General features: G+C 42.4%; 1 protein-coding gene and 1 non-coding gene across 2 annotated transcripts; one reads left to right on the plus strand and one right to left on the minus strand.

Moving 5' to 3' along the window:
* Window positions 1–396: 396 nt before the first annotated feature.
* On the plus strand, window positions 397–10804 carry LOC148668890 (protein FAM78A-like). The gene is made up of 2 exons (XM_088632568.1): window positions 397–1011; window positions 9309–10804. Exons 1-2 carry the CDS (start codon window positions 707–709, stop codon window positions 9832–9834), a joined length of 831 nt encoding a protein of 276 aa, XP_088488694.1. The 5' UTR covers window positions 397–706; the 3' UTR covers window positions 9835–10804.
* Window positions 10805–23910: 13106 nt separating this feature from the next.
* Window positions 23911–24075, minus strand: LOC148668891 (U1 spliceosomal RNA). Its single transcript, XR_015938387.1, has one exon. It is a non-coding gene; the product is annotated as a U1 spliceosomal RNA (small nuclear RNA).
* Window positions 24076–26463: the final 2388 nt, after the last annotated feature.

Raw genomic sequence — 26463 nt, forward strand, 5'->3', positions numbered from 1 at the left:
TATTATTATTATTATTATTATTATTATTATTATTATTATTATTATTATTATTATTATTATTATTATTATTATTATTATTACAAATGCTGGACCTCCTTAGCTTTCCAGTATAGAAATATTGATTTGGCATAAAACGTGCAGTAAGTTTCTTATACAGAACATGTGCCGGGAGTGGATATTTTTCAAGACTAGTAAAAAATTTGAAACTGCAACAGGATATCTAACCATCGCGATAACGCTAGGCTATGTGCCGTGAAGACCTTCGGTTAAGACCCAGACGTCCCGATCAAAACGTAGGCAGAGACATCGATAACCACCTAACCTACCGCTTTGCTCTCTTGCTGACACACCCGCTCCTCTCAATGCATTTAAGCGCCGCTCATCCTCTTCGCTTAGTATTGCGTTTGACTTTTGATCTTCCCTTACTGTTGGCTGTTCATTTAGAGTGACTTCTTGTTTTCGGACCCCTTTTAGTATTTTTATTTCGTTTCTCGGATTGCGGCTTTGTGTAACATTCGAACTTGTCTGTTTTTTCCGTTTTTGAGCAAATCTTTCGGATTGCGAAATCACTACCGAGGAAGTTCCTGGTTATTGTTCTGTCTACTGAACCCACATAGGATCCAATCTTCTGTTTAGGAAGACTGACCGTAACACCTTCTTTAAAAATATATATATATTTCCTTGAGTGGAGACAAAATCAGTGACTATGTTTTTCATGCGTCTGTTGCCGTTCTTGGGAGTTCTAGTGATATTCAATGCAATAGGCTCTAGCCAGAGTTTTCCCAAACGTTTCCGTGAAAGCATTGCCGTTCTTGAAGTGAATTCTATCATAGACTCAAATCCCACCAGCATCTACGAATCCTTCTCTGCTCTGCGGTACACAACCCCGTATTTCCGAGCTTCGGCCCGGGTACTGGTGCCGCCCATCGCTGCTAAGGAGACCTGGACCGTGGGCTGGATTCAAGCGTGCAACCACATGCAGTTTTACAATGAATACGGGGATGAAGGAACGTAAGTACCGCGTTAGCAAGCGCGCTGATGTTCACATTATATATACTGTATATACAATGGCTTATTGGGGCTATCTACTAGACTTCAGTAAGAAATATGTATAGCCCTATAAAAACACGTTTCTATGTAACCTCTAAGAAATGCTTTACCGCATAAAAACACAAAACTGAAAATGCTCAGCACAACCTGCTACAATATACAGTATCTACAAAAACGTTTCAGAATCTTTTGACTTCCTACAGCCTGTATAAATTGGTGAACAGACGCAAGTCTGATAACATTATTCTATAGTTCAGGTGGGTAGCTGCGTCAGCATGCATAAGGTGCAAAGGGACAAGTAATACTTTTATTCCATGCTGAAAAAAGAAATTAAACGCAACGTTTCGGCTTTACAAAACGAAGAAACCAAACCGGTTGAACACAGCAAACCCAATCTGTTTTCACAAGTTGCTTGCACTTCTTGCCGCGGGCGAAATAAAAGCTGCTGAGCTAAATAAGGAAAGCTGTAACTATTACGACTGCTCACTGTTCCTCAGGCTGTGACAGGAGATCACACATTGTATTATTATTATTGAGAGACAGGCTCACTGTCTGTTCCTCAGGCTGTGACAGGAGATCACACACTGTATTATTATTACTGAGAGACAGGCTCACTGTCTGTTCCTCAGGCTAGAACATGAGATCACACACTGGATTATTATTATTGAGAGACAGGCTCACTGTCTGTTCATCAGGCTGGGACAGGAGGTCACACACTGGATTATTATTATTATTATTATTATTATTATTATTATTATTATTATTATTATTATTGAGAAACAGGCTCACTGTCTGTTCCTCAGGCTGGGACAGGAGATCACACACTGGATTATTATTATTGAGAGACAGGCTCACGTTGTGTTTTCTATCTTTTCCATTATTCTTTTCAGCATGTAATAAATGTATTACTTGTTCCTTAACATTAGTCTGTGCCTTATATTGATTGAATGTAGACAGTAAGGGGTGAATTAAACAGGCAGTTATGCTTTACCTTACTTCAAACCCCTCTTACCCACTTTTGAAACTCCATGTGGGTCCGAATGCCTCAGTATAGTGACGGGGACACTGTACTGTAAACAGGTGCTGTCCTTCGGATGAGATGTAAAACCGAGGTCCTGACTCTCTGTGGTCATTAAAAATCCCAGGGTGCTTCTTGAAAAGAGATTAGGGGTGTAACCCCGGTGTCCTGGTCAAATTTCCCATTTGCCCTTACCAATCATGGCCTCCTAATAATCCCCATCCATGAATTGGCTTCATTACTGTGCTCTCCTCCTCACTGATTGCTGATGTGTGGTGAGCGTTCTGGCGCACTATGGCTGCCGTCGCATCACCCAGGTGGATGCGGTACATTGGTGGTTGCAGAGGGGAGTCCCCATTACCTGTAAAGCGCTTTGAGTGGAGTGTCCAGAAAAGCGTTATATAAGTGTAAGCAATTATTATATTTATTATTATTATTCAACTTATAAGAAATACAGCAAAATACATTATTCTTTTTTCCTTCTTGTAATTTGCCTGTGCAGGCAGAAATTTTCAAACAAGGCCTATGTACAAAAAATTACACCCAAGTATTTGGTCATCCAAGAGCTGCTTTCCTCCTTTGAGGTAGATCATTAATTGGTGGCTGTGTGGTAGAAAAAGAGTATAATGTACAGGAAGGTTCTGTTAAGTAGCAAGGGAAAAGTAACCAGGCATTTAGAATGTTTACTTTACAATTGTAATATAAATTGTACACAGAAATAAAGCAGAATGATCAAATCCAGGGCAGCATGGTGGACTCCATTGTCTAAGGTTCAGTTCCTGGGGTGCTGTCTGCGTGGAGTTTGTATGTTCTCCCCATGTTCACATGGGTTTACTCCCACAGTCCAAAGTCATGCTGGTTAATAAATTGGCCTCTGGGAAATTGGCCCTGGTGTGTGTGTGTGTGTGTGTGTGTGTGTGTGTGTGTGTGTGTGTGTGTGTGTGTGTGTGTGTGTGTGTGTGTGTTGTGATGGATTGGCGTCCTGTCCGGGGCGTGTCCTGCCTTGCACTCTCTGCACTGTGTCCCCCACTTCCCTGAATTCTACGTCTAGTGGATAGTATTTGCAGCCCTGTATATAGTCTTAACTGTGAGGTTAATGTTAACATGGCTCAGTATGGAAGAGCCCAGCTTCACTGTTTGTATAACCTTCTTCCAAACTTCCAGCATGGCACAGCACAGCGCCCCTAGAACCCCAAGCTGGCAGTGCTACTTGAGTTATTGCAGTGTTCTTGTGTTATCGGCTAATTCACAAGTGGTGCAGATTTCTTTTACTGAGTCCTAAATTAAAAAGTTTCATGTGTCAAGACAGCAAACTTTTTGGTTTCACTTTTAGATTTAGTGTAACCATCAGTATGATCAGCTTAAATAAAAGTGAAGTTAATTAGCATTTAGCATGTTCATACTATGCAATATTTATACATACAGTTTATATAATAGAAGTATAGAGTTACATTCTAATATATTTTTACACATCTTAAGAAATAAAATGGCTGGATTTATTTGTATCTGTTTTTATTTTTGAAAGCTTTCCTCAGTAACTTCCAGTACCTCTTGCTTTGCTGAAGAGTATGAGATTATCAGGTATTTTATATCCTCAGTGAACTGTCTAAGGGATCACTAACAGGTAGTATATTAATCCTACGTCAGCTGTTATTTTCATAACTGCTGTTATGAAATGGTGCTCTGCTTTCACCATTCATAGTTGCCTGTGAATGTTTGCCTTTATTTCAATCATGATCTTTAGCCAGGAACTACTGTAGCTACATGGCTGGAACATGTTCTGGTTGTATTTGAAGGTAAAATAACTGAACTCTAATGACTGTGAAGTGGACCTATCAAAACATGTTCAAAACTGGTATTATTTAGGGGGGGAAAAATTAATGTATCATTTGATGTTTAGTTTCTTAATCAAAACTAATTGCATTCGTCCTACGCCATGGTCAGCTAGATTGAGATGTTTGCAAACTGCTCTAATGAGCTCAGCAATGGTTTCTGGATTAGTACCAAATTAAGAGAATTGCTGTGGAGAAAGTGACAAGGTCTATATTAAAACGCCTGAAACAGTGGCACAAGTCAAGATGTGAATATTCTCAGAAATTTCACATTTCCCAGCAGAGTACTTGTTAACATGGTTCTTAATAGATTCAGCACCAGTAGCCTGGACTCAAATTTCCCTCTGGAGAAACCCTTTTGTGTCTCTGAAATGAAGAGTGACAGGGAAGGGATTGAGAGAAATGAGAAAGAAGAAGACGCAAATACGAAAAGACACATATTTAATCTTTTGTTTTTATGTACCTGTAATAAAAAAGGAAATGCTGCTACAGTACATATTCAATCAGTGCTTACTGTAAAGATGTACACAAATGTGTTCTGCCGTACAGTAATCTTTTTATTACCATGTTGCAGCTTAACCTTCTCTAAATAGTCATATGCAATGTCACTACTACTAGTGACACTGTGCACACTACACGTTGCATTTATAGGATTTGCTGACACTCTCATCTTGGTATACTGTATAAGGAGCTTCTTGTATTCAATGTCCAAGTCCAGGGAACAAATTATTGTCAAAACAGCACTTACCCAGTCCTGCAGTGATTTAAAGCCAGTAAAGATAGGACGGTTTGTCCAAGAGCATGGACAGTGTTAGTTTCAGTGTGGGTGAGCCACTTATCTGACTGACCAGGACAAAGACACTTGTCCAGTTTTCTGTGGTTTGTTTGTTTGTTTGTTGAATTTCAAATCAGTGTATTTTCAGCTCAGTGCTCAGCAGTGACCCTGTGACTTGTCTGTAAACATCCAGTATCTCAATCAACGTTTCTCAAATGCACAACAATACAGTGTGCAGCAGTACATGCCGGCAATGCAATTCCTTTTCTACGAGGGGGGGGTCATAAAAATGACTAAATTAAGTAACATAGAATATGAATAAGATGAACTCCAACAAAACTCAATATAAATAGAGCTGTTATGTGTCCAGGGTGTATGCAATACATTATGTCCAAGTAGTGCAGTACACCAAATACAAAGAAATACAATGAAAACTGTACAGTATGTCCATGCAGCCATTACAGTGATTTGCTGAAGCTGCAGGTTGGCTATTTAGCAGCCTTGAATGCTTCGATACTAGGATGACTGGGGTCTTGAGAATGGATCTGGACTTCTTAAGACATCTAGCTGAGAAGATATCATGGATGTCTGGTACCTTACAGCCGGTAATGAGCTGCGCTGACTTCACCACCCTCTGTGGTACTTGGTGCAGTGCGATTTCAGGTGGAGCAGTTTCCATACCAGGCAGTGATGCAGCCAATCAGGATACTCTCAATAGTGCACCTGCAGAAGCTGGCTTGGATATGTGATGGCATTCTGAACATCTTTAGCCTTCGGACAAAGAACAGGTGCTGCCGTGCTGTTTTGACCACGATGTTGGTGTGGTGGGTCCAGGTAAAGTCCTCTGAGATGTTAACTCCCAGGAACTTAAAACTGCTGACCCTCTCCACTGCAGTCCCATTGATATAAATAGGTATGTGATCTCCCTATTGGTTCCTATAATCCACAATAATTTCCTTAGTCTTACTGATGTTCAGAGAGAGGTTGTTCTCCTGGCACCATGCTGCCAGGGTTTCAACCTCCTCCCTGTACGCAGACCCTTCACCATCTGTGATCAGGCCAATGGCTGTTGTATCATCCGCAAACTTGATGATGGAGTTGAGTTACGCCTGACGACACAATCATGAGTAAATAAGGAGTAGAGGAGAGGGCTAAGCACACAGCCATGGGGGGGCTCCAGTTTTTAGAGTCTGGGTAGAGCATAGAAGGTTTGTGAACCCTTTAGTATTTTCTGAATTTCTACATACATTTGTAAATTTATGTAAAGCATAAGTTCACATACTTTTTCTGACAGACATTTCATGTTGGATCATTTTGATCAATAAATGAATGAAAAAGTATATCCTTTTGTGTGTTATTTGTTTTATTGGGTTCTCTTTGTATATTTCTATGACTTAGATGAAGATCTCATCACATTTTAGGTCAGAATTATGCAGAAATTCAGAAAATTCTAAAGGGTTCACAAACTTTCTAGCACCACTGTATGTTGGTGCCCACCCTCACCACCTGCGGACATCAAGAAGTCCAGGATCCAGTAACAGAGAGAGATGTTCAGTCCCAGGTCCTGGACCTTGATGACGAGCTTTGAGGGCACTATGGTATTGAATGCTGAGCTGTAATCAACAAACAGCATTCTCACATATGTTCCTTTCTTATCCCCTTGTGAGAGGGCAGTATGGAGGGCAGTGGCTATAGCATCCTCTGTTGACCTGTTCTGGCGATACGCAAATACTAATGGGTCAAGTGTATCAGGCAGTGAGGAGGTGATGAATGCTTTGACCAACCACTCGAAGCATTTGATAATTGATGTAAGTGCAACTGGGCAGTAGTCATTTAGAAACCTGACTCTGTTTCTTAGGAACGGGGACAATGGTGCCTTTCTTAAAGCAGGAAGGAACTATGTACTGAGCTAGAGAAAGATTGAGTATGTCTGAGAAGACATCTGCCAACTTGTCTGCACATGACTTCAGAACATGGCCAGGGCCAGGAGCCTTGTGTGGATTGGTCTTTTTATAAACTTTTTATAAACTCTACAGTTGTATTTAGCTCTTTTGATGGCTTTCCTGAGGTTGTATCTGGATTTTTTTTGTATTTATCCAATTTGCTAGATTTGAAAGTGGCTGTCCTAGCTTTAAGTTTGGCATGTATCTTTCCATTTACCCATGATTTTTGATTTGGGTATGTGTGAACAATAATCCTGGGAACCATGCACCTTCAATGCATTTATTGATGTAGCCAGTAACATAGTCTGCATACAGATTGATATTTCTGGCAGTTCTGTGGAAGATCTGCCAGTCAGTCGTAAGGATAGCAGAGTCCGGAACAGATGGGTCAGGCCAAGTTTCAGTAAGAGCCAGCACGTTGCAGTTCTTGATGTCCCATTGGAAAGAAAGCCTTGCTTTCAGTTCATCCAGCTTATTGTGACTGAACATTAGCAAGAAGTATACTCGGGAGCTGGGCACGATTGCTCCGCTGCCTCAGTATTACCAGAACGCCTGCCCGCTTACCCCTCTTCCTACGACGCCGTCTTCTTCCCAGTACAGGTGAGACACCACAGTCCATAGTCGGCAGTAATTATTGGTGTAGATTTAACTTTGTCAGTATTCGATCTTATGTCCATAAGTGTTTGTTGGTCATATCTAATCATCGAGCAAACAGTACGTGCAGTTAGCAGGACAAAAAACAACAAAACGAAATAAACAAGGACGAATGGATGCTCGCAGGACACTTGCAGGACGCCAGCCTTCACTGTTGGCGCCATCTTACTCGCCATTTTACATCTTACTTGTCAGATGCACTAATTTATGTCGTAATGAGCCATATCCATTGGCTAGGTCCAGCCATAGTACTGTTAGTTCCCTATTCCTTTTTTTGCCTCCTTTCTGCACTAATATATCCATGTACTTGTTAAGCAGCATGTAGTCAGTAAGTCATCTTGCCACAATTGCCAGAAAGATCTTTCCTTCCACATTCAGCAAAGATATAGTTCTAAACTGTCCTATGCCCTGGGCATTCTCCCGCTTTGGTATGAAACATACCTCCACTACATGCCAATCTGCCTCTTCTCAATACAACCCTTAAAAGCCTCCATAGCACTCTTGTTACTCTTAGACAGTATTTGCACACTTGACCCAGGTACTGAGGATGATCTTGCTTTCCTGATGATGCTGGTCATTTCCTTCAGTCTCCTGCATATCAAAAACATCCATTGGATCATCAGATTTCAATCTGTCAGCAGCTGTGAGAGCCGTGTCAGTCCCCCAGGCAGTGGTGACTCCATTGGTATCTGTGGGGCCTGTGAAGTGAAAAATAGCAGATAACTCTGACAAGCACAGGTTCCTGCAAGGTTGCTGGGTTATATCTTTCCTGTGCTGGTTTTAGGAGCTGCTGTAAATGCAGGCCTGTTAAACTATGGAGAATCTAAATTGGACGAGGGGGGGATTCAAAAGAAAATAATTGACAATTTTTATTTTTTGGGGGGGGGGAATTACAGAATGTGCAACAACTTCTAAGTGGCACAGTGGTTAGCATTACACCATCTCTGAGTTCAATTCTTAGGGTGTATATAGAGTTGTATCTTCTTATGAATATAGGGAGGGTTTTTTCCCAAAGTCCAAAGACATACTGGTGGATTAGTTGCCTTCTGGGGAAAATTGGCCCTCGTGTGTGTCTGTGTGTGAGGGACTGGTGTCCCATCTAAGGTGTATCCTGCCTTGTGCATTTTGCTTACCGGGATAGGCTCCCCTGCTATTCTGAATTGGATGAAGCAGTTATAATATGTGTGGATAGATGATGGATTTACTTTTCAAAAACGTTCATGGGCATATCTGAACAAATCTTGCCACATCTGAATCACTGGTACTGCAGAGTTTTCCAAAGAGGATGCAGGACTTGTGTGATACCAGTGCGATCCTCTGTTTATTTTTAACAAAAACAGATGCATGGGATATTAAGAATGAGTATGACTTCTGTCAGTTAAAGCCAATACAGGTCAAACAGGTGTATATACAGTGGTGTGAAAAAGTGTTTGCCCCCTTCCTGATTTCTTATTTTTTTGCATGTTTGTCACACTGAAATGTTTCAGATCATCAAACAAATTGAAATATTAGACAAAGATACACAAGTAAACACAAAATGCAGTTTTTAAATGAAGGTTTTTATTATTAAGGGAAAAAAAAATCCAAACCTACATGGCAAACACTTTTTCACACCACTGTATATATATATATTTTCTTGTTAGATGGGAACTCATTTTCCTGCTGGAAAATTCTTCCTTAGTTCTTGCTGTGCAAAAGCCTTGGATATTTTAGGCAAATTCAGGAAGTACCATATGTTATGAGCATCATCAATTGGTACAAGCCACCATTAATGTTTTCAACTACTCTAATCATTTTCACTATTTTTCCTACAGTTCAGTTTGTGTGAGTTTTTGATCCATAAGTGATCAGAATCTTCAACAATATGATCTCAGGAACTCAAAGTAATGATGACCCAATTAGAAACACTATAGTAGCTAATCAATCCAGCCACCATAGACTTGTGTGTTACTATAAAGGGGGAAAGTGTCAAACTTGCACTGTTGCTGTGTTACATGTTGATATGCTGATCTATTAATTGGTGTGTTTTGTTTTAGGTCTAGCTGGGAGATCCCTGATTTAAGGGATGGTAAAATTCAAGCAATAAGTGACTCTGATGGGGTGAACTACCCCTGGTATGGCAATAAGAAAGAGATCTACATTTTCACCGGCCCCACCACGAAGGACACAGAGTTCAACGTCAGCATGGACGACAATTTCAACCCCAGTGTGTCCTGGGGCGTGCCCGTGAGCAACAGCAACCAGCCCCAGCTGACCAATATCCGCAGGGACCAGAGCTTCATCACCTGGCTGGTGGCCATCAACCAGGCCAGCAGGGAGCACTTCATCCTGAAGACCATCAAGTGGAGGATGCAGCTGCAGATCGAGATCGACCCCGGCAAATCCCTGGGCCAGCGTGCCAAGCTGCTGGAGCCCACCGCCCAGGAGCAGCCCCAGATCCTGGCCAGGAACGAGCCCATTCCGCCCAACGCCATGGTGAAGCCCAATGCCAACGACGCGCAGGTCCTGATGTGGAGGCCAGAAACCGGGAAACCTGTGGTTGTTATACCACCAAAACTATAGGGTAGTATATTGAAGAAAGGAACCCCCCCCCCCGACCTTTTTTTTAACATCAGAAACATGAATTAAAAAATATAACAAGATGCCCCAAGTGGCAAAGCTATAAACGTCTCCTGGACTTAACAACTGCAACCATTCTACCTTTAGCACAGTGATACCCGGCCCAGTTTAAATTAAATCATTGCAAAAATGGCTAGTATTATTTTTTGCTAGGCATTTTTTTTAACATTATATGAGAATATATACAGTAGGTGTGTGTGTATATACAAATTTGCACATCTTGTTTCCTGGGATAGGAAGGGTGGGAGAATTGTTTTTTCAAACAGGAAAAAAATAATAAAGAAGGTAGTCCCCTAATTGAGTAGTCACATTAGAAGCTCAAAAAAAAAAACTATAATCTGAGTATTTATACTATGCAGTAATTTTGTACCTAAAAGAACCTGAAACTCCAACTGTACTGTTGTAGAGAAAAGAGGCACAGTGCAGTTCAGTGAAGGATTGAAAGAGGTTTATTAATAATGAAGAGGCCTCCCCAAGATCAGACTGTCAGAGTAATCCTATCTGATTTGCTTGCCATTGTTCAAAAGCACCCTTTTATACCGTTATAATCATCTCCTCTATGTACCTAACATGGTATTGGAGAAGCACATATTTTATGATCAATATGTTAAGGGCTAACCGCTGATCCATGCTACAGACTTTCATATATGCAACAACAGTCTGCTTGTTCAGCGTATGTGTCAGATTCTTTTTTTGCAACAACAGGTGTTTGTACAGTGTGTCCTTCGCACAAGCATCTGTTAACTGTATGCAGAAGTGTGCTTTTCCGGTCACAATAGATCCCCATATATATAGGTTTCTCTGTCAGACATGATATACCATTGACAGCAGTGACACCCGAAGAATGCTCCACAGCCGAAACTTGCTTCCTTTCTTCTCTTTTCAGCATGGAATAAAGCTATTACTTGTGATACACCATTGCATGGCTGACATTTGTATTGCTTGTGAGGTTCCCAACAGGGATGCAATTCTAGAAATACATTTAGAATTGTTATATAAAGGCTGTAAAGTATTACAACTGCATATAATATAACGGTGAGTTTCAGTACAGCAATCAGTTGTAGTAAGCAGTGTCATGCTTTCTGTTTACTATAGATCTTCTCTTACCACGAGTCATTACTTGATCTTTATATGGAATCTAATATGGAATATATCTTTATATGGAATCGTGCAAACTCTCAAAATGCCTTACTTTCTTGTATCTATGCTTATGTGATACTTGTGGAAACACTAAGAAAAATTGAACTGTAGTAGTGTCACCTCATGTAGTGGGTTTTGTTGTAATTCTGTCAAGTTAATTCATTTTTGTCAGTGAACCATTGTAAGCCTAATTTTTTAAGCATTTCCAATAGTGTATTTAGATACTACTCCTAATCTGATATCCAATAATTCACTTTTGACTGCATTTAATAGATCTCTAGCAAAATTTTCACATGAATAATTGTATTTTTCACTATACCTTGACCTAATGTATTCACTATTTCTACTTAAGCTTTACAGCATGCAAAAAAATAATTTTCTTCATTATCTGCTAAACCCAGACCTTGCAATGCCTGCTGAGCATATGCCTAGTTAGCACATGCTTCTCTATTTGCAATTTTCCAAGAAATTAGAGCCAAATTTGAACTTCCAAAGAGACCTCCAATATCTCCAAACAAACTTTTTTTTTTCCCCGAGCACTTCTTGGTGCAATTTAAGTTTGATATCATTGGGTCATCTATAATTAGTGTGGATATTGCTACACTTTGTTTAAACGAAAGACGAAAGATGGACCGTATGCGGGAGATGAGAAAACAAGAAGCCGAAAACCAGGATGCCATAATCCGTAGTCAAAAAGTATCAAGTTAAAAAAACCAGGAAGTCAATCCAAAAGACCAATCCGAAAACAAGATCCAAAACCGAAGTCGAGTCAGAAAACCAGAAGTCTAGAATAACCAAGAAGCAATCAAGATAGCAAAAGGCTCTGAATTGTATCACGAGAAGTTCAAGCAAATACTGAGCAGGGAGATGAGAGTGAGGCAGGTTAAAGTACCCAGGAGTAGGGGTGTGTCTGATTACTGATTTCGCACTGTAATGCGAAGAGGTGTGTGTCAGGTCCTCATTGGGCAAGTTGTAACAGATATGCTTTGTTGCAGCCATTGTAAAGTACTGGTTTTGTTTCTACAATTGATTACATTTTTTATATTGCAATACAACATTAGCTAAAACATAAGTTACCTCTAAAGTAATGATTTTAACATCATGCAACATTGCTTCCCTAAGAAGTCCATCTGTTGGTGGTGTCATCAATGTTGGACATATTGTTAGTATTTTATAGCCACAGGCTGTTGGATTGAAACACTGAATATAAACAGTGTTTCCTCTGGATAACATTGATACATTTAATTGAATAATATTGTCCATCGAGTCCATTTGTCCGTAAAAAAGGTTTCAAATTAGTCCATCTGGATGTAATTAAAATCAGTACTAATTCATACTCTGGGTCCTGGGATGCTCCTAGTATATGTTGTGATGCACATAATGAGTCCAGTTTCATTTCTATAAAGAGCGGTTATTAGCCAACTGTCATAAGTTTCATTGTGTATTCTGAGTTTGGATAAATTGGATGATAATCTTTTCGGATATGGTCTATATTCCCACCATGTTATACATTGTCGTACTTTACTTGGATTCAAACTGGATTTAACTTGTACGGCATTCCTGGTTTTTCCAGCTTCACTTGAATCATATTTTTACCTGGTGAACAGACCTTCTCCACTCACCATCTGCCCTCCCTATTAAGTGTTTATATTGGCCATTGTTAATGTACTAACTCTTCGAGGTCTGTCCCATGGTAATCTGTAAAATCTAAGTATGTTATATCCTGGATCCTGGTATATTGGAACACCATTTCCTGTCCTGTTAATAGAAATAAAAGAAAAATGATTAGTATTCATTGTTTAGTATTATCTTTGTCTTGATTTCCATTCAGAAAAGGTTTCACTTGCATCCAATAGAACCATTGTGCATTACCTTTTCCTGAAACTGATACACTTGTATCTCTTTTTCTTGTGGTTTTATTGAATGTGGCACTGCTGCAAGTAAGTGTTTTACACACTAAGCAGGCATTCTGACCTTTCCAAGCCTTACTTTGGGTTTCATGAAAATGCTACAGGCGTGCCAAAATCATTTTCGAACTTGAAGCTTACTTTACCCCGGTATGAAAATCATCCTATGTTATATGTGTATCTGTTACTGTGTGAAAGAATAAAGTGCTTTTGATTTCAACCATTAATTTCAATGGCTACTGACATTTGCTCTGCATTGAATAATCAACACACCACACCGTGATAGGCACTGGACTCCTGGTCACCACATAATTATAAGCCAGCTACCTCTTAAAATTGACGACAGCAGGTCTATTTGGCATCTGTGCCCGACTTGCTTAGTCAGTAAAGCATGAGACTCTTAATCTGAGGGTCGTAGGTTCAAGCCCACTGTTGGGTGCAGTGTATGTCATTATCTTACAGAAGGTCTCTAATTACCTTAATGGTACCTAGCACTTTACACCTTAATGGTACCTAGCACTAAATGGGAATGCATATATTTGGTCCAGTTAAAGATTATCAAGAAGCAAATTTCTTTCCTTGCTTGAGTAAATGAATCAAGGACTCTGCTTTCAATGTATTTTCATTGGACACTAGGACACAGATAAACGCAGTGAATATCATGCCACATTATAGTCTGAAACTGCATGATCAAAACACTGCTCATTATTGCAACCATTATTGGTATCTTAGCTCCTCTCTATTTTTTATACAGTAGAGTTTCTTTAAAAAACACATGCCTGTCAGAAGGCCAAGAAATTGCATGGCGAATAAGATGATTTACTAGTATTCTAATAAAATAAATATTGTGAAACCTTTGCTTTCATAGAAAAATTCATGTGTAAAAGTGTCACTTTGACTTTACAGGTAACACGTTCAATATGAAAACCAGCCAGCAGCCATATCACCCTGCAACTCACAACTGGCAAACCACTGAAGCTAAGCAGGTGTGAGCCTGGTCAGTACCTGGATGGGAGACCTCCTGGGAAAAACTATTGTAAGAGGTGTTAGTGGGGCCAAGAGGGGGGGTGCTCACCCCATGGTCCATGTGGGTCCTAATGCCCCAGTATAGTGACGGGGACACTGTACTGTAAACAGGCGCTGTCCTTCGGATGAGATATAAAAGTGAGATCCTGACTCTCTGCAGTCAGTAAAAATCTGAAAGTGTGCTTCCTGAAAAGAGTAGGGGTGTAAATTTCCCATTGGCCTTTACCAATTATGGCCTCCTAATAATCCCCCTCTATCAATTGGCTATATTGCTCTGCTTTCCTCCCCACTGAGAGAGTTCCAGGTTGCTGCACAGTGGTGGTGGAGGGGAGTGTCCAGAAAAGCACTATAATATAAGTGTAAGCAATTAATTAAAACAATGATAAATAACCGCACTGGAAAATATCGGAAAACAATGGCTTATCTCACTATTCGCACCAGGCGCTCGGACACAGACATGACCGTTCACTAAGGAAATTAATGAAGAAGAGGAGTGATATCACTGCTGCTGGCTGTTTAGTTTAATAATTATTCACGAGGACAACATGGGTCCATGCAATAACTCCACAAGCAGTTTGAAAGAGCGAAAACAGGGACGTTTCGCGTGTGAGGTGAACGTGATAACCACCGCGCTACGGCAACGACAGTACACCCTACCCCCAGAACAGGATAGGAGACTCCACATTCTACAGCTCTCTAGCATTAGAGGAGTTCCGACTAGAGAAATGGGGACAATCTTCTCTTCAGGATGTGGAAATATTTTCCCGAGAGTCCTTTTTTCGAAGGTCAACACTCTTTGCCAGTCACACCTCCCCACCACGCGCAATGTATCTCTCTTAACACACTAAGACGATCGTTATTATACTTTTTTTTGCACTCCGCATGCTGCTCTTCGGGGCTTTTATCTGTACTGAGCTGCTCATTTGAGATCCAGAAGGCAACACGGATGCGCTCCTATACTAAGCGTCGAACCCGGACTGCCTGGGTGAAAACCAGGAGACCTAAGCACTAAACCGTACTGACAGCTTTTGAAAAGGAGCTCTGTATTATTCACAAATCCTAAGACAAAGTATAAATACTCCATAGGTTTAAAATTCAGGAATATGAATGGTCAATTGTTTACAATAGGAGTTTTTATGTTTCGTATGATTTAGCGACTTTTTTACAATACGTAAAAAACAGCACACCTAAATGACAAAGCCTTAGAGCCACAGAGAAAAACAAATTGCGTTTAAAGTCATTTTAAAGGCTCGAGATGACATTGCACTATAAACGCAAATGTTTGTCTTCTTTGTGGCTTACTTTTTGTTGCTTTAGCGAATTACATGCAGTTTATTTCTGACACAAGACATAACAAGCTTGTGTATTTATGACAAAAAAGCAGGGCAACAATTTTCATCGACCTTGGAATCGAAATTGTTAAAAAAAGAAATTAAATGCACATATAGTAAATATATTTTCTCATATAATGGTGTGTTTTTTTGTCTAAAAAAACCTTCATGAATGGTTTAACAGACACTTTGCATAATTAAAAAATATATATTTACGAATTTTAATGTTTTATACAAATACGTTTTATTGAGAACATGAGCCCTGTTTATCGATATCACCAATACAGTTCTGGATTTTATTCTGCCTTCCTATGCACATATGAATTTTCTTTTCTTTTCTCCATGTGTGGTAGCTTATTAGCGCCAGGGAGAAAAAGTAATGTTGTTGGCTTTTAAATGAGGTAGCATTGCGTTTAAATGAGGAACATTTGCGCTTAAATCAGAAACCATTTGCGTTTATACAAAATCACAATGCGTTGTCCCAGACACTGGGACACCCTCTGTTTAAACACCTGTCGTTTTCGCCGTTTCTGTGAAAAGAAGGAATACGGCTTTCCAAGCTCATGTTGCTCTACGTGTCAAACTGCAGAAAATGCAGAAGAACTTTTCTTGCTTTCCTGAACATGACGTGAAATTAGTCAAAATCATTTGAATGTTAACAAAGCTTAATGTATTAACACAGGGGTGCCCAACCAATCGTTCGCGGAGTACTTGCCAGTCGATCGTTTGTAAGAATGGCAAAAAACAAATGGGCTATTTGAGTATTTACTTTTTTTTCCAACAGCCTAAACATTCATTCAGATCTGTGCATGTGATGTCAAACATTTTACTGCCCTTGTGTGTTTAACCCTTGTCGAACGGGTTGTAAAAGTCTCTTCCCTGAGTGCTGGCTCACTGAAAAAAAGGCTACAGGAGCTCCGTAAATAAGTTGTTGTGTGTGCTGAGAACTTTCTCTTGGTTATTGCCCCACGAACCCCACGTTCGCTACAGCGCATCGTGGAGCAAAACAGACTGGCTGTGATAAATTAGCCAACAGTTTGATACGTTTGCCTATTTGATAGTTGTAGTGTTTGAGCGAAAAGGATTAAGCAAAGAGACCGAAAACTTACAGTTTTCACAAGAAATGGGAGCATGACTATTTTTTGTACTTTCGCATTCAAATCTGCAATGCTAGCGCCTACGCGAAAAAGGAAAATATAGAACCACATTTATAAATTGCACACAAAACGTATGATGTGGACTTTCCTGCTAAAAGTCAGTGACAGAAAAGAAAAGTTGAAATAAATTAAATTACAAATTCAACTAGCAGCAGTCGGGTTTCACGAGGTCTAGTACAAGAGGTAAAGCAAGCAATCATCGCGTCGTCCCGTGTGAGCCGCGTCCTGGCTAAACAGAAAAACTCAGCCAGGAAGAAATTTAAAAAGCGTTTATCGAGGCTGTTGACTGGCTGTTTGGAGATTTCAAAAACAAACATTTTTGGAGAGGTTCAGACAGCTGTTACCTGAAATCAAGGAAATCCTCAAGTCGTCCAAACATGGTGAATATGCCCAATTATAGGATGACCAGTGGCTTCTGGAATTAGTATTCCTCACAGACTTGACTGAACTGCTGAATGAGCTGAATGTTGAGCTGCAGAGACAAACTAAAAATGGCATCGACATGATTAGCAGTGTCAACACGTTCAAAAAAATATTACAAGTGTTCTCAAGTAAGCCTCTCGGTGCCAATGTTAACATTAAGGTAGGATATTCTTTTTTCTAAAATGGGGAAAATTAATTGTTCACTGTAGCATGAGTCACTTGCTTTTATTTGCTGTCATTTTAGTGATGGGTATCGTTATTGTACCGATGTGCCCACAGTCTGTTTTTCCTATATTAGAGCTTCAGATTCACACTGGTACAGTAGATCGCGCTGGACTGGCAAATGAAGAAGTAGATTAAAAAAAGTTGGGCACCCCTGCATTAAAAGACACGTTAAAACAGCACAGCAACATTATAGCACTTCAAAAGTATCGGGATTTAACTATATAAACTGGGCTATGAAAACAAGCGAAGAGTTCTCACTCGACAGGATATAAAGCACCTAAACATACCGGGGATTGAACCGGGATCTCTTACATGCGCTCTAGCACTGAGCAAAGTCGCGCTTCTGCGGAGCTATTTAAGCAGTCAACAGCCTTGTGCGAATTTTAGTTCACTGCAATTTACCCAACGTGTTTTTTAGAGCTTTCAGCTGCAGTTCATTAATATACAGAAATGTAAATGGTTTAAACACGAGCCAAGCCCAGTCGAAACTACACTCTTCTGACCTGAAGTCAGACGCGTTATCCATTACGTCACTGGCCCGGGTCTGACAGTGCTCAATTGCACCATAGTGACCTCAGCGCCACTACTAGTGATACATCGGCCTGGTCCAAAATTTCTAGGTGAAAAAACAACAACACGTTTTCTATATTTGTCATTTTAAAAAAATAACCTCTTAAAAAAAAAACAAAGGGTTTGTGTGTCGTGCTATTTTCGATTCATTTCGAATGCAAAGAAAAGCCGTTTTCTTCCAAGAAATCATAAATTTGCCGCATCCTCCATACTATACTTCTCTCTTGTAGTAGTAAAGCATTTTGATTTAAACTGAACAATATATTGTAACGCCGTCGCCTGGTGGTGAGGAGGAAGCGCCCCTAGGCGCTCGTAGTACCGCTGGGCATGCTGGGAGTGGTAGCCGGGAAGAGTCTGAGGTTCAGCACGATGACCAGCGACTGACCCTACCTGTGTAAATAATGTCCTAGTAATTCTAGTGCCCTGTGTAGTCCTGTAAAAGTAGAGTGTGTTGTTAGGTAATTACCACCCTAAATGTGTATACGTGTTCGTCAGTCTCCTCATGTGTGTGTATATCCTGCGTTTGGTTTTGTGTTAATGCTTGTTTGTTAATCGCGTCTTCACTCGTCCTTTGTTCTGAAAAGAACCTGCAAATGCTACAGTATTTACTTTATAAACACCAGTATTGACACTTTGATCAGTATATTTATTATTAGTAGCCAGTCTTATAAATTTACAATTTAGATTAAGTCTGGTAACAGTTTTACAGTTAATTTAAATCATCAGACCACTAATGGAACTGAGAGCTGGGTGGAAATAAAACCAGGATACACATTTTAACCTCCAGGATCAGGAGTCTGATCCTCCTGGCTTCTTTACTCTGAAGATTCGTGTAAAACTCTTAAAAGAGCTTATTTCAGGGACTCGTGCTTGTCCTCTACTGCTCCACACGGGTACGCTTTGTAACGCAATAATCTGCGATGTAAACTTTTTTTTTCTGTTTAATGAATTTTATTCCTAGGTTTGTCGCTCTCCTTCTCCAACTGTGATGATTCGCTTCTCTTCACAGTCCGGTGTGTTTTTTTTTTGGGGGGGGAGATTTTATATCTGTAAGAAAAGCCCCCCGGGCTCCGGACAGGAGTCTCCTCCAGCTCTGCTTTGTCAGAAAGACCGCTGTGACGTCACAGACACCAGCCAGAGCGCCGGGATCAGAGAGCGAGAACGTGGAAGGCGCGAGGAGCGCACGGAGGAGAATTATTGATCACTTATGTATCGACAACCAATTTATTCAACTGAAGGACCATAGAATAATCGATTAACTTCACTGATTGGTGAGTACTGATTCTTTTCTTGACCCTGTTTAAATATCTAGAAAACAGTCAATAAAGACTGTATCGATCAATTACCATAGTGCGTTTAGTGTTAATAATGTTCAATCCGAAATTAAACAATGATTATTCATATTATTATTTAGGTAACTCTATCCTAGAGCTAGAAAATTATATTCCAAGTTGATAAATGTATGTAAGTAACAGTTTAAATGCATTTTTTCCAGTGTTTATAAATCATAAGTATGGTAACCACGGCAACAGCCGGCACGTCACTGTATGTGTCTAGGTGTCTCGCATTCGTCACAGAGAGTGTATGTGACGTCACGGGCAGCAACTAATACTACTACTAGTGTATTCATTTTAACATTAGTGAGAGTACAACTGGTAGTTTTAATGGTAGTGTTCATAAAGTGTGAGTATTAATAACAAAGCGCTTGTTTGTTAATCGCGTCTCCACTCGTCCTTTGTTCTGAAAAGAACCTGTAAATGCCACAATATTCTTTACTCAGCAGCTTATTAAAAACAGCTCCCGTGATGTTCAAACCGATTTTTTACACAGAACACTGACACAGCTTTGCGTTCTGAATCTCTTTTTCTCGTGCGTTTATTTAATGTGGCACAATGCACTGGGATAAGGGTATTCTGTTCACAAACCAATAGCATTTAAACCACAGCACCCACAATGCTGTAAGTAAGTGTTTTGCACACTAAGCAGAGAGCGATGTCTTCCTCGTTAGTATAGTGGCGAGTATCCCCACCTGTCACGCGGGAGACCGGGGTACATCAGGACGGCCACAACGCAAAGTACTGACCCCTATACGATCACGGCGAGTTACCGATACACACGTGACAGGGCGGAAAAGGCTGTGCTCTCTTCGTGTGACATAATTCGGAAAAGTCCTGATGTTGCATTTCAACTGAGCCCCAGTATACATCGACCCCTCGACACTCTGAGTGACAACTCTTTTGCGTGTTTTCTCATATTTATGTAGTTTGCTTGCATGATGCCCAGAACAGCGGGGTTGTGTGCTCCCATATGGTCTAGCGGTTAGGATTCCTGGTTTTCATCCAGGCGGCCCGGGTTGAAAACTCCATACTCCCGGTATGGGAATGTGTCAGTTTTGCCTCCTGCTTTCCAAAAGATCAACACCATACGAAGGAGCCGCATTAAAACCACTCGAATGTGCAAAACGCGCGAGAAGAGGGGGAGCTTGTTTCCAACCGAAGACTTCTCGCATGTGAGACGAGCTGATCATCGCTGCAGGAGGAGGGAGGGTTACTCTGGTAGACAGGGCTGACCTTCGGCAATAGGATTTATACTCTCCAAGATGATATTTGCACTTTCTGGAGAGACGATTTTCTCCACTTCAGTAGCCCGATTTTGTCGTATGCGTGGAGAAGGCTGTAGAATGTGGCGCCGCCTTTCCTGCTCCGTCCATGACAGGCGTGCTGGTCTCTGGAGAGAGAGCACGGTCAATCAGCGCACTCCAATAAAGGCACTGGAAGCAGCTGAATCGCATTGACGAAGCTCAGCGCTGGGCCGCTGGGCACGTCTTACCATCGTTACCGTAGTGTACTGGTTATCACATTCGCCTCACACGCGAAAGGTTCCCAGTTCGAAATCGGGCGGAAACAGCCTTCTTTTGTCGCCACGCACAAAAGGGGATTGGGGATTCGCCTAGCGTTGTGATCGAACAGACCCACTCACCTCTTAGTGTGGCGGGATCTGCACAGTGCATGTCGCAGCGCATCCTGCTTTCACTTCAATGCGCGTCCTGATGTACCCCGGTCTCCCGCGTGACAGGTGGGGACAGGTGACAGGTCCTATACTAATGAGGAAGACATCGCTCTCTCCGACCCCCGGCATCGTGTCCCGACCCACCGTGCTGGAAGCCAACGCGTGCTGTGATTCCTTTACGGAGCAGAAATGACAACCGAGGAGCCGAGAGATCATTTCAGCATTTCGCGTCTGATCGGAAAACACAGACGACCAACTCGGAATGACTTGCCTTTGACGCTTATCAAAGCGTTCTTTGTGCATCGAACAGACCCACTCACCTCTTAGTGTGGCGGGATCCGCACAGTGCATGTCGCAGCGCTTCCTGCTTTCACTTCAATGTGCTTCCAGATGTCGAGTCGTGTGCCGTGCGGAGGCTCTGAAAGCGAGAGCAATGAAAAGGTGCACGACGCTGTGAAAGAAAACAGAGAAGTGAAAGGCAGTCCTTTCTCTAAGGAGGTGAAAGAAAACCCCGGTCTCCCGCGTGACAGGCGGGGATACTTGCCACTATACTAACGTGGAAGACATCGCTCTCTCCGACCCCCGGCATTGTGTCCCGACCCACCGTGCTGGAAGCCGACGCGTCCTCTGATTCCTTTACGGAGCAGAAATGACAACCGAGGAGCCGAGAGATCATTTCAGCATTTCGCGTCTGAACGGAAAACACAGACGACCAACTCGGAATGACTTGCCTTTGACGCTTTTCAAAGCCTTCTTTGTGGACGACGACTGCACCGCCTAGCAGATACAAATGGGTTGTACAACTTTGAACTAGCAAATGGAAGAGGGCTAAGCCCCCTCTCTTTTAGCCCAGGTTCGATCTGTCTCCCAGAATCACCAGGGCGAACGCACACACACACACACCCGTGCCGTTGAAGTGCTCTGCTTCATTTCTAAGGGCAACTCAACATTCACTCCTACCCCGAGTGCAGAAAAGACAGCGCCCGCAGCAACAACAGCTCAGGTCTCTGCACAGGAGCTAAGCTGCCCCCATCTCCTCTGCTCTGCGGCTCCTGCGGAGTGGAGTCCTTCCTGGAGCCGTGTTTGCAGGCGGCGGCTCCCCGCGCCCTGTCTGTGCGTCGTGTCCAAGAGCTCCTTGGAGGAAGAGAGAGCGCTCCCACTCGGGGGCTTTTCCACGGTCTGTGTGAGGAGGGGCGGGTGTGTCAAGTAGCTTATCGAGCGGAAGCCTGGGGCGGCGGAGAGCTGTGATCGTGCAGACCTTGAGGTGTCACCTCTTTGTCTGCTTTCCTGCCCCCCCTCCGCCCAAGCTCTGCTCCAAAGTAGCCCGGCAACCCCTCACACCTGCACGTGTCACAACCTAAGGTGTGGTCATGAGACACCCATGGGGTGTCGTTCTGTTCTTGCTAATTGTTTCCTGCCAGTCGCAGGCAGGAGTCCATGCGAGGAAGATGCGCTGGACAGAGCTCAGAGGGCGCACCTGGGTGGCTTTCCTTCAGAGTGACGTTCCTGCAACACTCTCCCGCTACTCTTGGTGCGCTCATGCCGCAACACAGGAAGGCTGGAGCAGGTGGCTGTGGGCTCTGCGCACCGCCAAAATAGCTCAGTTGGGAGAGCATTAGACTGAAGATCTAAAGGTCCCTGGTTTGATCCCGGGTTTTGGTATTTTGTTTCATCGCGCCCTTTGTTCCTCTCTCCAGCGCACCCTGCCTAAAGTGACGCGTCCCTTTCTCAGCCCGAAACGCAAGCAAGACACCAGCAGCGGTCCCTGCAGGTTTCCGTAGTGTAGCGGCTATCACGTTCGCCTAACACGCGAAAGGTCCCCGGTTCGAGACCGGGTGGAAGCAGGCTCGTTTTGCACGCTCCTGTACTTCACAGAGGTCTTGAACGACCGGTCATTTGTTCCCAATGTATTTCCGGTGCCTTCGTGCACTCTTGTACCAAACGCACGTTCCTTCTGTATGTGGAGCCGATCATTTGCAATTGGGCTGTGCCGACAGACCAGGACGAGCTCTGTCGGCTCAAAAGCAGCGCAGGACCTGCAAGAACAACAAAAAGATTAGCATCCAGCGGGGGCCTCTTAGTGAGCCCAAGATCTCATCAAGAATCGGCTCCAGCAACAGGGCTGGGCGCATTGTTCCATTCTCCGACCACTCTCGGTGTAAACAAGTCCCTCCTGGTCTCTGCTTGAAATGCACTTTCCTGCGTTTGCTTTGTTGTAACTGGCTTCCCCTGCATGGGCGAATGTGAAGAAGATCCTTAGTAAGTCATTGAAGAAAACCAAGAAGAGGTCGGAGTGGCCTCTGTCGTTCATCAACGATCCAGTCAGGCAGTACTCCTCCTATTCTGCCAGTATGCGGATTCGAACCGGGGTTGTTGCGGCCACAACACAAATTCTGAGCACTATACGATCACAGCGAGTTACCGAGACATACACAGCCAGTAGGAAAGGATGTACTCTCTTTGTGTGACACTAGTCGGAAAAGTCCTGACGCTGCATTTCAACTGAGCCCTAGTATACATCAACCCTTCGACACTCTGAGTGCCAACTCTCTTGTGTGTTTTCTCCATCAAGCAGGTCATGAAGGCAGCAATTACAGTTTGCTTACATGACGCACGCACAACATGGCTGTATGCTCCCATATGGTCTAGCGGTTACGATACCTGATCTTCACCCAGGTGGCCTGGTTTCAGCTCCTTGTATGAGAACGTGTCAGTTTTGCCTCCTGCTTTCCAAAGATCAGCACCATGTTTTACGCCTCCCCCAAATATCGAAGCTGCCTCTAAATCTGCAAATGAAGATGAGTCGATAAACCACTTGTTTTTCGTATAACTATACATATATTCATTTATTACTGATTTCATTCATTGAGCACGGATACAATAGAGGTACAGCCATTCACTGTTTGACATGTCTGCACTGGTACAGAACGTAGCAATCAGAAAACGGGTGAAACTGTCTTGAGAATTAGCATACAGTACCGAGGCCCCCATGACCAAATAAAGGCTAACCTCGATAATCAGCCTAAATAATGCAGACAACAGCAAAACGACTGACTTTGAAAAGGGAATGAATGTCCGGAAGGAGTAGTGTAACCAGCTTGAAATGCTTCTCCGGACTTCTAACTAAAAGAAACCGGGAACCAGCAGTGGCATCGACTCCTTTCGAACTGGGATCCTATCGCAGCTCGTGGTGTCCTAACTCTCCCGTATCTGATATTGGACCAAGCACATCAGGAGAGAGCGCGAACGCAGTCCCCCACTACCAGAAATTATGCAGTCGAGATTCCCATATTTGGGGAATTCGCAGGGGTCAGCACAGCCGGAGTGCAATGGCCGAGCCTCGCCCTGGGTGAATCGATTTTTTAAGAACTTTATTTTCTTTTCACAAAAAAATACAGGACATCACAAATTAGAAAGCTTTACATTAATATACATACTTAAAACAGTATATATAATCACATCTCATTACATTTTGACACGGTACCAGTTATATAGCAACAATTTATTTTTTTCTGGTGCAAATCACATTCTTTACTTAAACATGATAATGTTTTTCACAGTTTCTTGAGATATTGACCTATGCTCTCAATTTCCCACAGATTTTCTGCTTCCTCCCTCCCTTCTCTCCACAGATCTCTGAGGTAATAGTTCTCTCGGGTGATGAACAGGGCCAGGCTACCTGCTGCCTTGACTGGGACCTCGATGCCTTTGAACAGCCCCATGTTCCTCACTCTCCACAGGGCGTCTTTCCCACTGTTCACCACGGCCCAGATCCTGTCAAACACGTCAGGAGGACGTTTGACAGGAGAGATGCCGTTGTAGCGGCAATGCTTGTTAATAAGACAGAATTAGGCAGTGGTATTCTGTCCTAAATGAGGCCCCATCTCACCCTCCATCTTTGTGGTGCAGCCACAGAGAAAGTATTCATGCAGGTTGATTTAAGATGTTTTCTTTTGATAATGGACAGCTCCCAGATGGGGATGCACTTAGCTTAGCCTGGCTATCATGATCAATGGTCATCCATTGGTGCCTATCTGTCTAGGGAGTGCCGAATGGACATCTGGACTGCATTCCTAAGTGTCAAGAGTAAGTGAGTCATATCTCACCTTGACCAACCAATCAGGGACTGGCAGGGCGTGGTAATACCACGTGGGTCTCTAATGCCTGCCAAACTCTCAACCAATCAGCACACATCTATGTCTTGGTCAAAAAGGGAGCGCAAGCTCAGATCGGGGCTCTCCTTGGCCATTTTCGCGCATCCTCAGAGACAATCACGTGACAACTGCTGTTGTCTGCAAAGGGACTTGGACTTGTTCTAAGCGCGAGGCCGAGGATCCCATACGTACTCAGAATTCTACCAACGTGAATGATCCGCTTGATCAACGGCAGCCTACAGTTGGACCCTCGTCGACAACCTGAATAGCTTATTCAGAAGCAGCGCTGGACCAGGAACGAACCAGCTTCTTCCCAGGCAAAAGAGTGACTTGTGAGGACTCGCGGTCACACTCTGTGCATAGAGACTTTCTACTAGCCAGCTGGACTGCTGGTAGATCTCCTCGGAGCAACGACTGCCCTGCGCGCCGCAGTCAGATTCCTCCGCCCGTCCTACTCCGAGCTGTACCTCAACTGGTTGGCCGGTAGCCAGAGAACGCCAGGACAACGCCCATTGGACAACCGCTGGAACAGAGGCTGCAACAGAGCCTGTCAGCTGGTTTGGTGTTCGTGCCGGGAGATTCCAAATCCATACACAGTGGATAAGTAAACCCCATGTTCTACATTGTGTCTCGAGAATTCAATTGTACCTCAACACAAGTTGTTATCAATTTAATTCATGAGTAATGTATTTACTTCCGAGTTTAGAGTAACAGTGGGTAATAACACTGATTAGCGATTTGGTAACCGAACGATATATATTGACATATATTCTCTGTTGTGTATCTCTTTGTGTTGGCATCTCTTCGAGATTATATACCTTGTATATTGATAACCCTCACAGTAAGGTCTGCTGCTTGTATCCAGACAGACTAGTATATGTTTGGTGCACAATTTATATGAATAAATGTATCTCGTGTATTGAACCCGTGTGTGTGCGTTGTTATTTGTTCTGACGATTGATTTCCTAAAAGCCACAACGAACAACCTCGTGATTACTGCTACAATTAATAATTGTCTCAGTAAACCCATCAAACCTCTACAACCGCGATACACCACCATAAACTATATAAATTTAGGAACATAAACATATAGTGTAAACTGTATATGGCTGGTATTGGTAGTTTAAAGAAAAAATACACACCAGTATTCCACTTTCTTCCTAAACATTTTAAGCATCAAAGTCTTACATGTAGTAAGATTTTACCACGTTTCGGAAACGATTTTACATGCTCCTTCTGACCATCTTAAGTTTATATACTTTGTGAAAAGTCATAAGATATTAACATTTTCTGTGAATGTGCTCGTTATCGGAGTAAACAAAAGCATACTTTTAGAATTTGATTAATAGGGAATATAATATGGAATCACGTACCTAAAGAAATTAATAACGATATAATTATTTTTATGTACTGTAGCTCAAATAGTAGTATAATACACTTTCTATGGATACATGTGCTTCTACGCAACGCAGAAGCACATCCACAAGTAACATTACCTAGCTAAGAGAGGACATCGGCTAGCCAATATGATAAATACAGTGGAAAAAAGCAATTGGGAAAATAAGACCTGCTGATCTGTTATACATTGCAGGAAGAGAACAGAATATGATTTTTTTCTGTACGAAACGTG

Source organism: Lepisosteus platostomus, chromosome 5 (assembly GCF_059453375.1).
Source record: "Lepisosteus platostomus isolate fLepPlt1 chromosome 5, fLepPlt1.hap1, whole genome shotgun sequence".
NCBI lineage: Eukaryota > Metazoa > Chordata > Actinopteri > Semionotiformes > Lepisosteidae > Lepisosteus > Lepisosteus platostomus.

What these genes read in the sequence shown, in the direction of transcription:
- LOC148668890 (XM_088632568.1), top strand. Translation starts at nt 707, where the DNA reads ATGTTTTTCATGCGTCTGTTGCCGTTCTTGGGAGTTCTAGTGATATTC. An exon ending in GAATACGGGGATGAAGGAAC is followed by an intron (nt 1,012 to 9,308) that starts GTAAGTACCGCG and finishes GTTTTGTTTTAG; the next exon opens with GTCTAGCTGGGAGATCCCTG.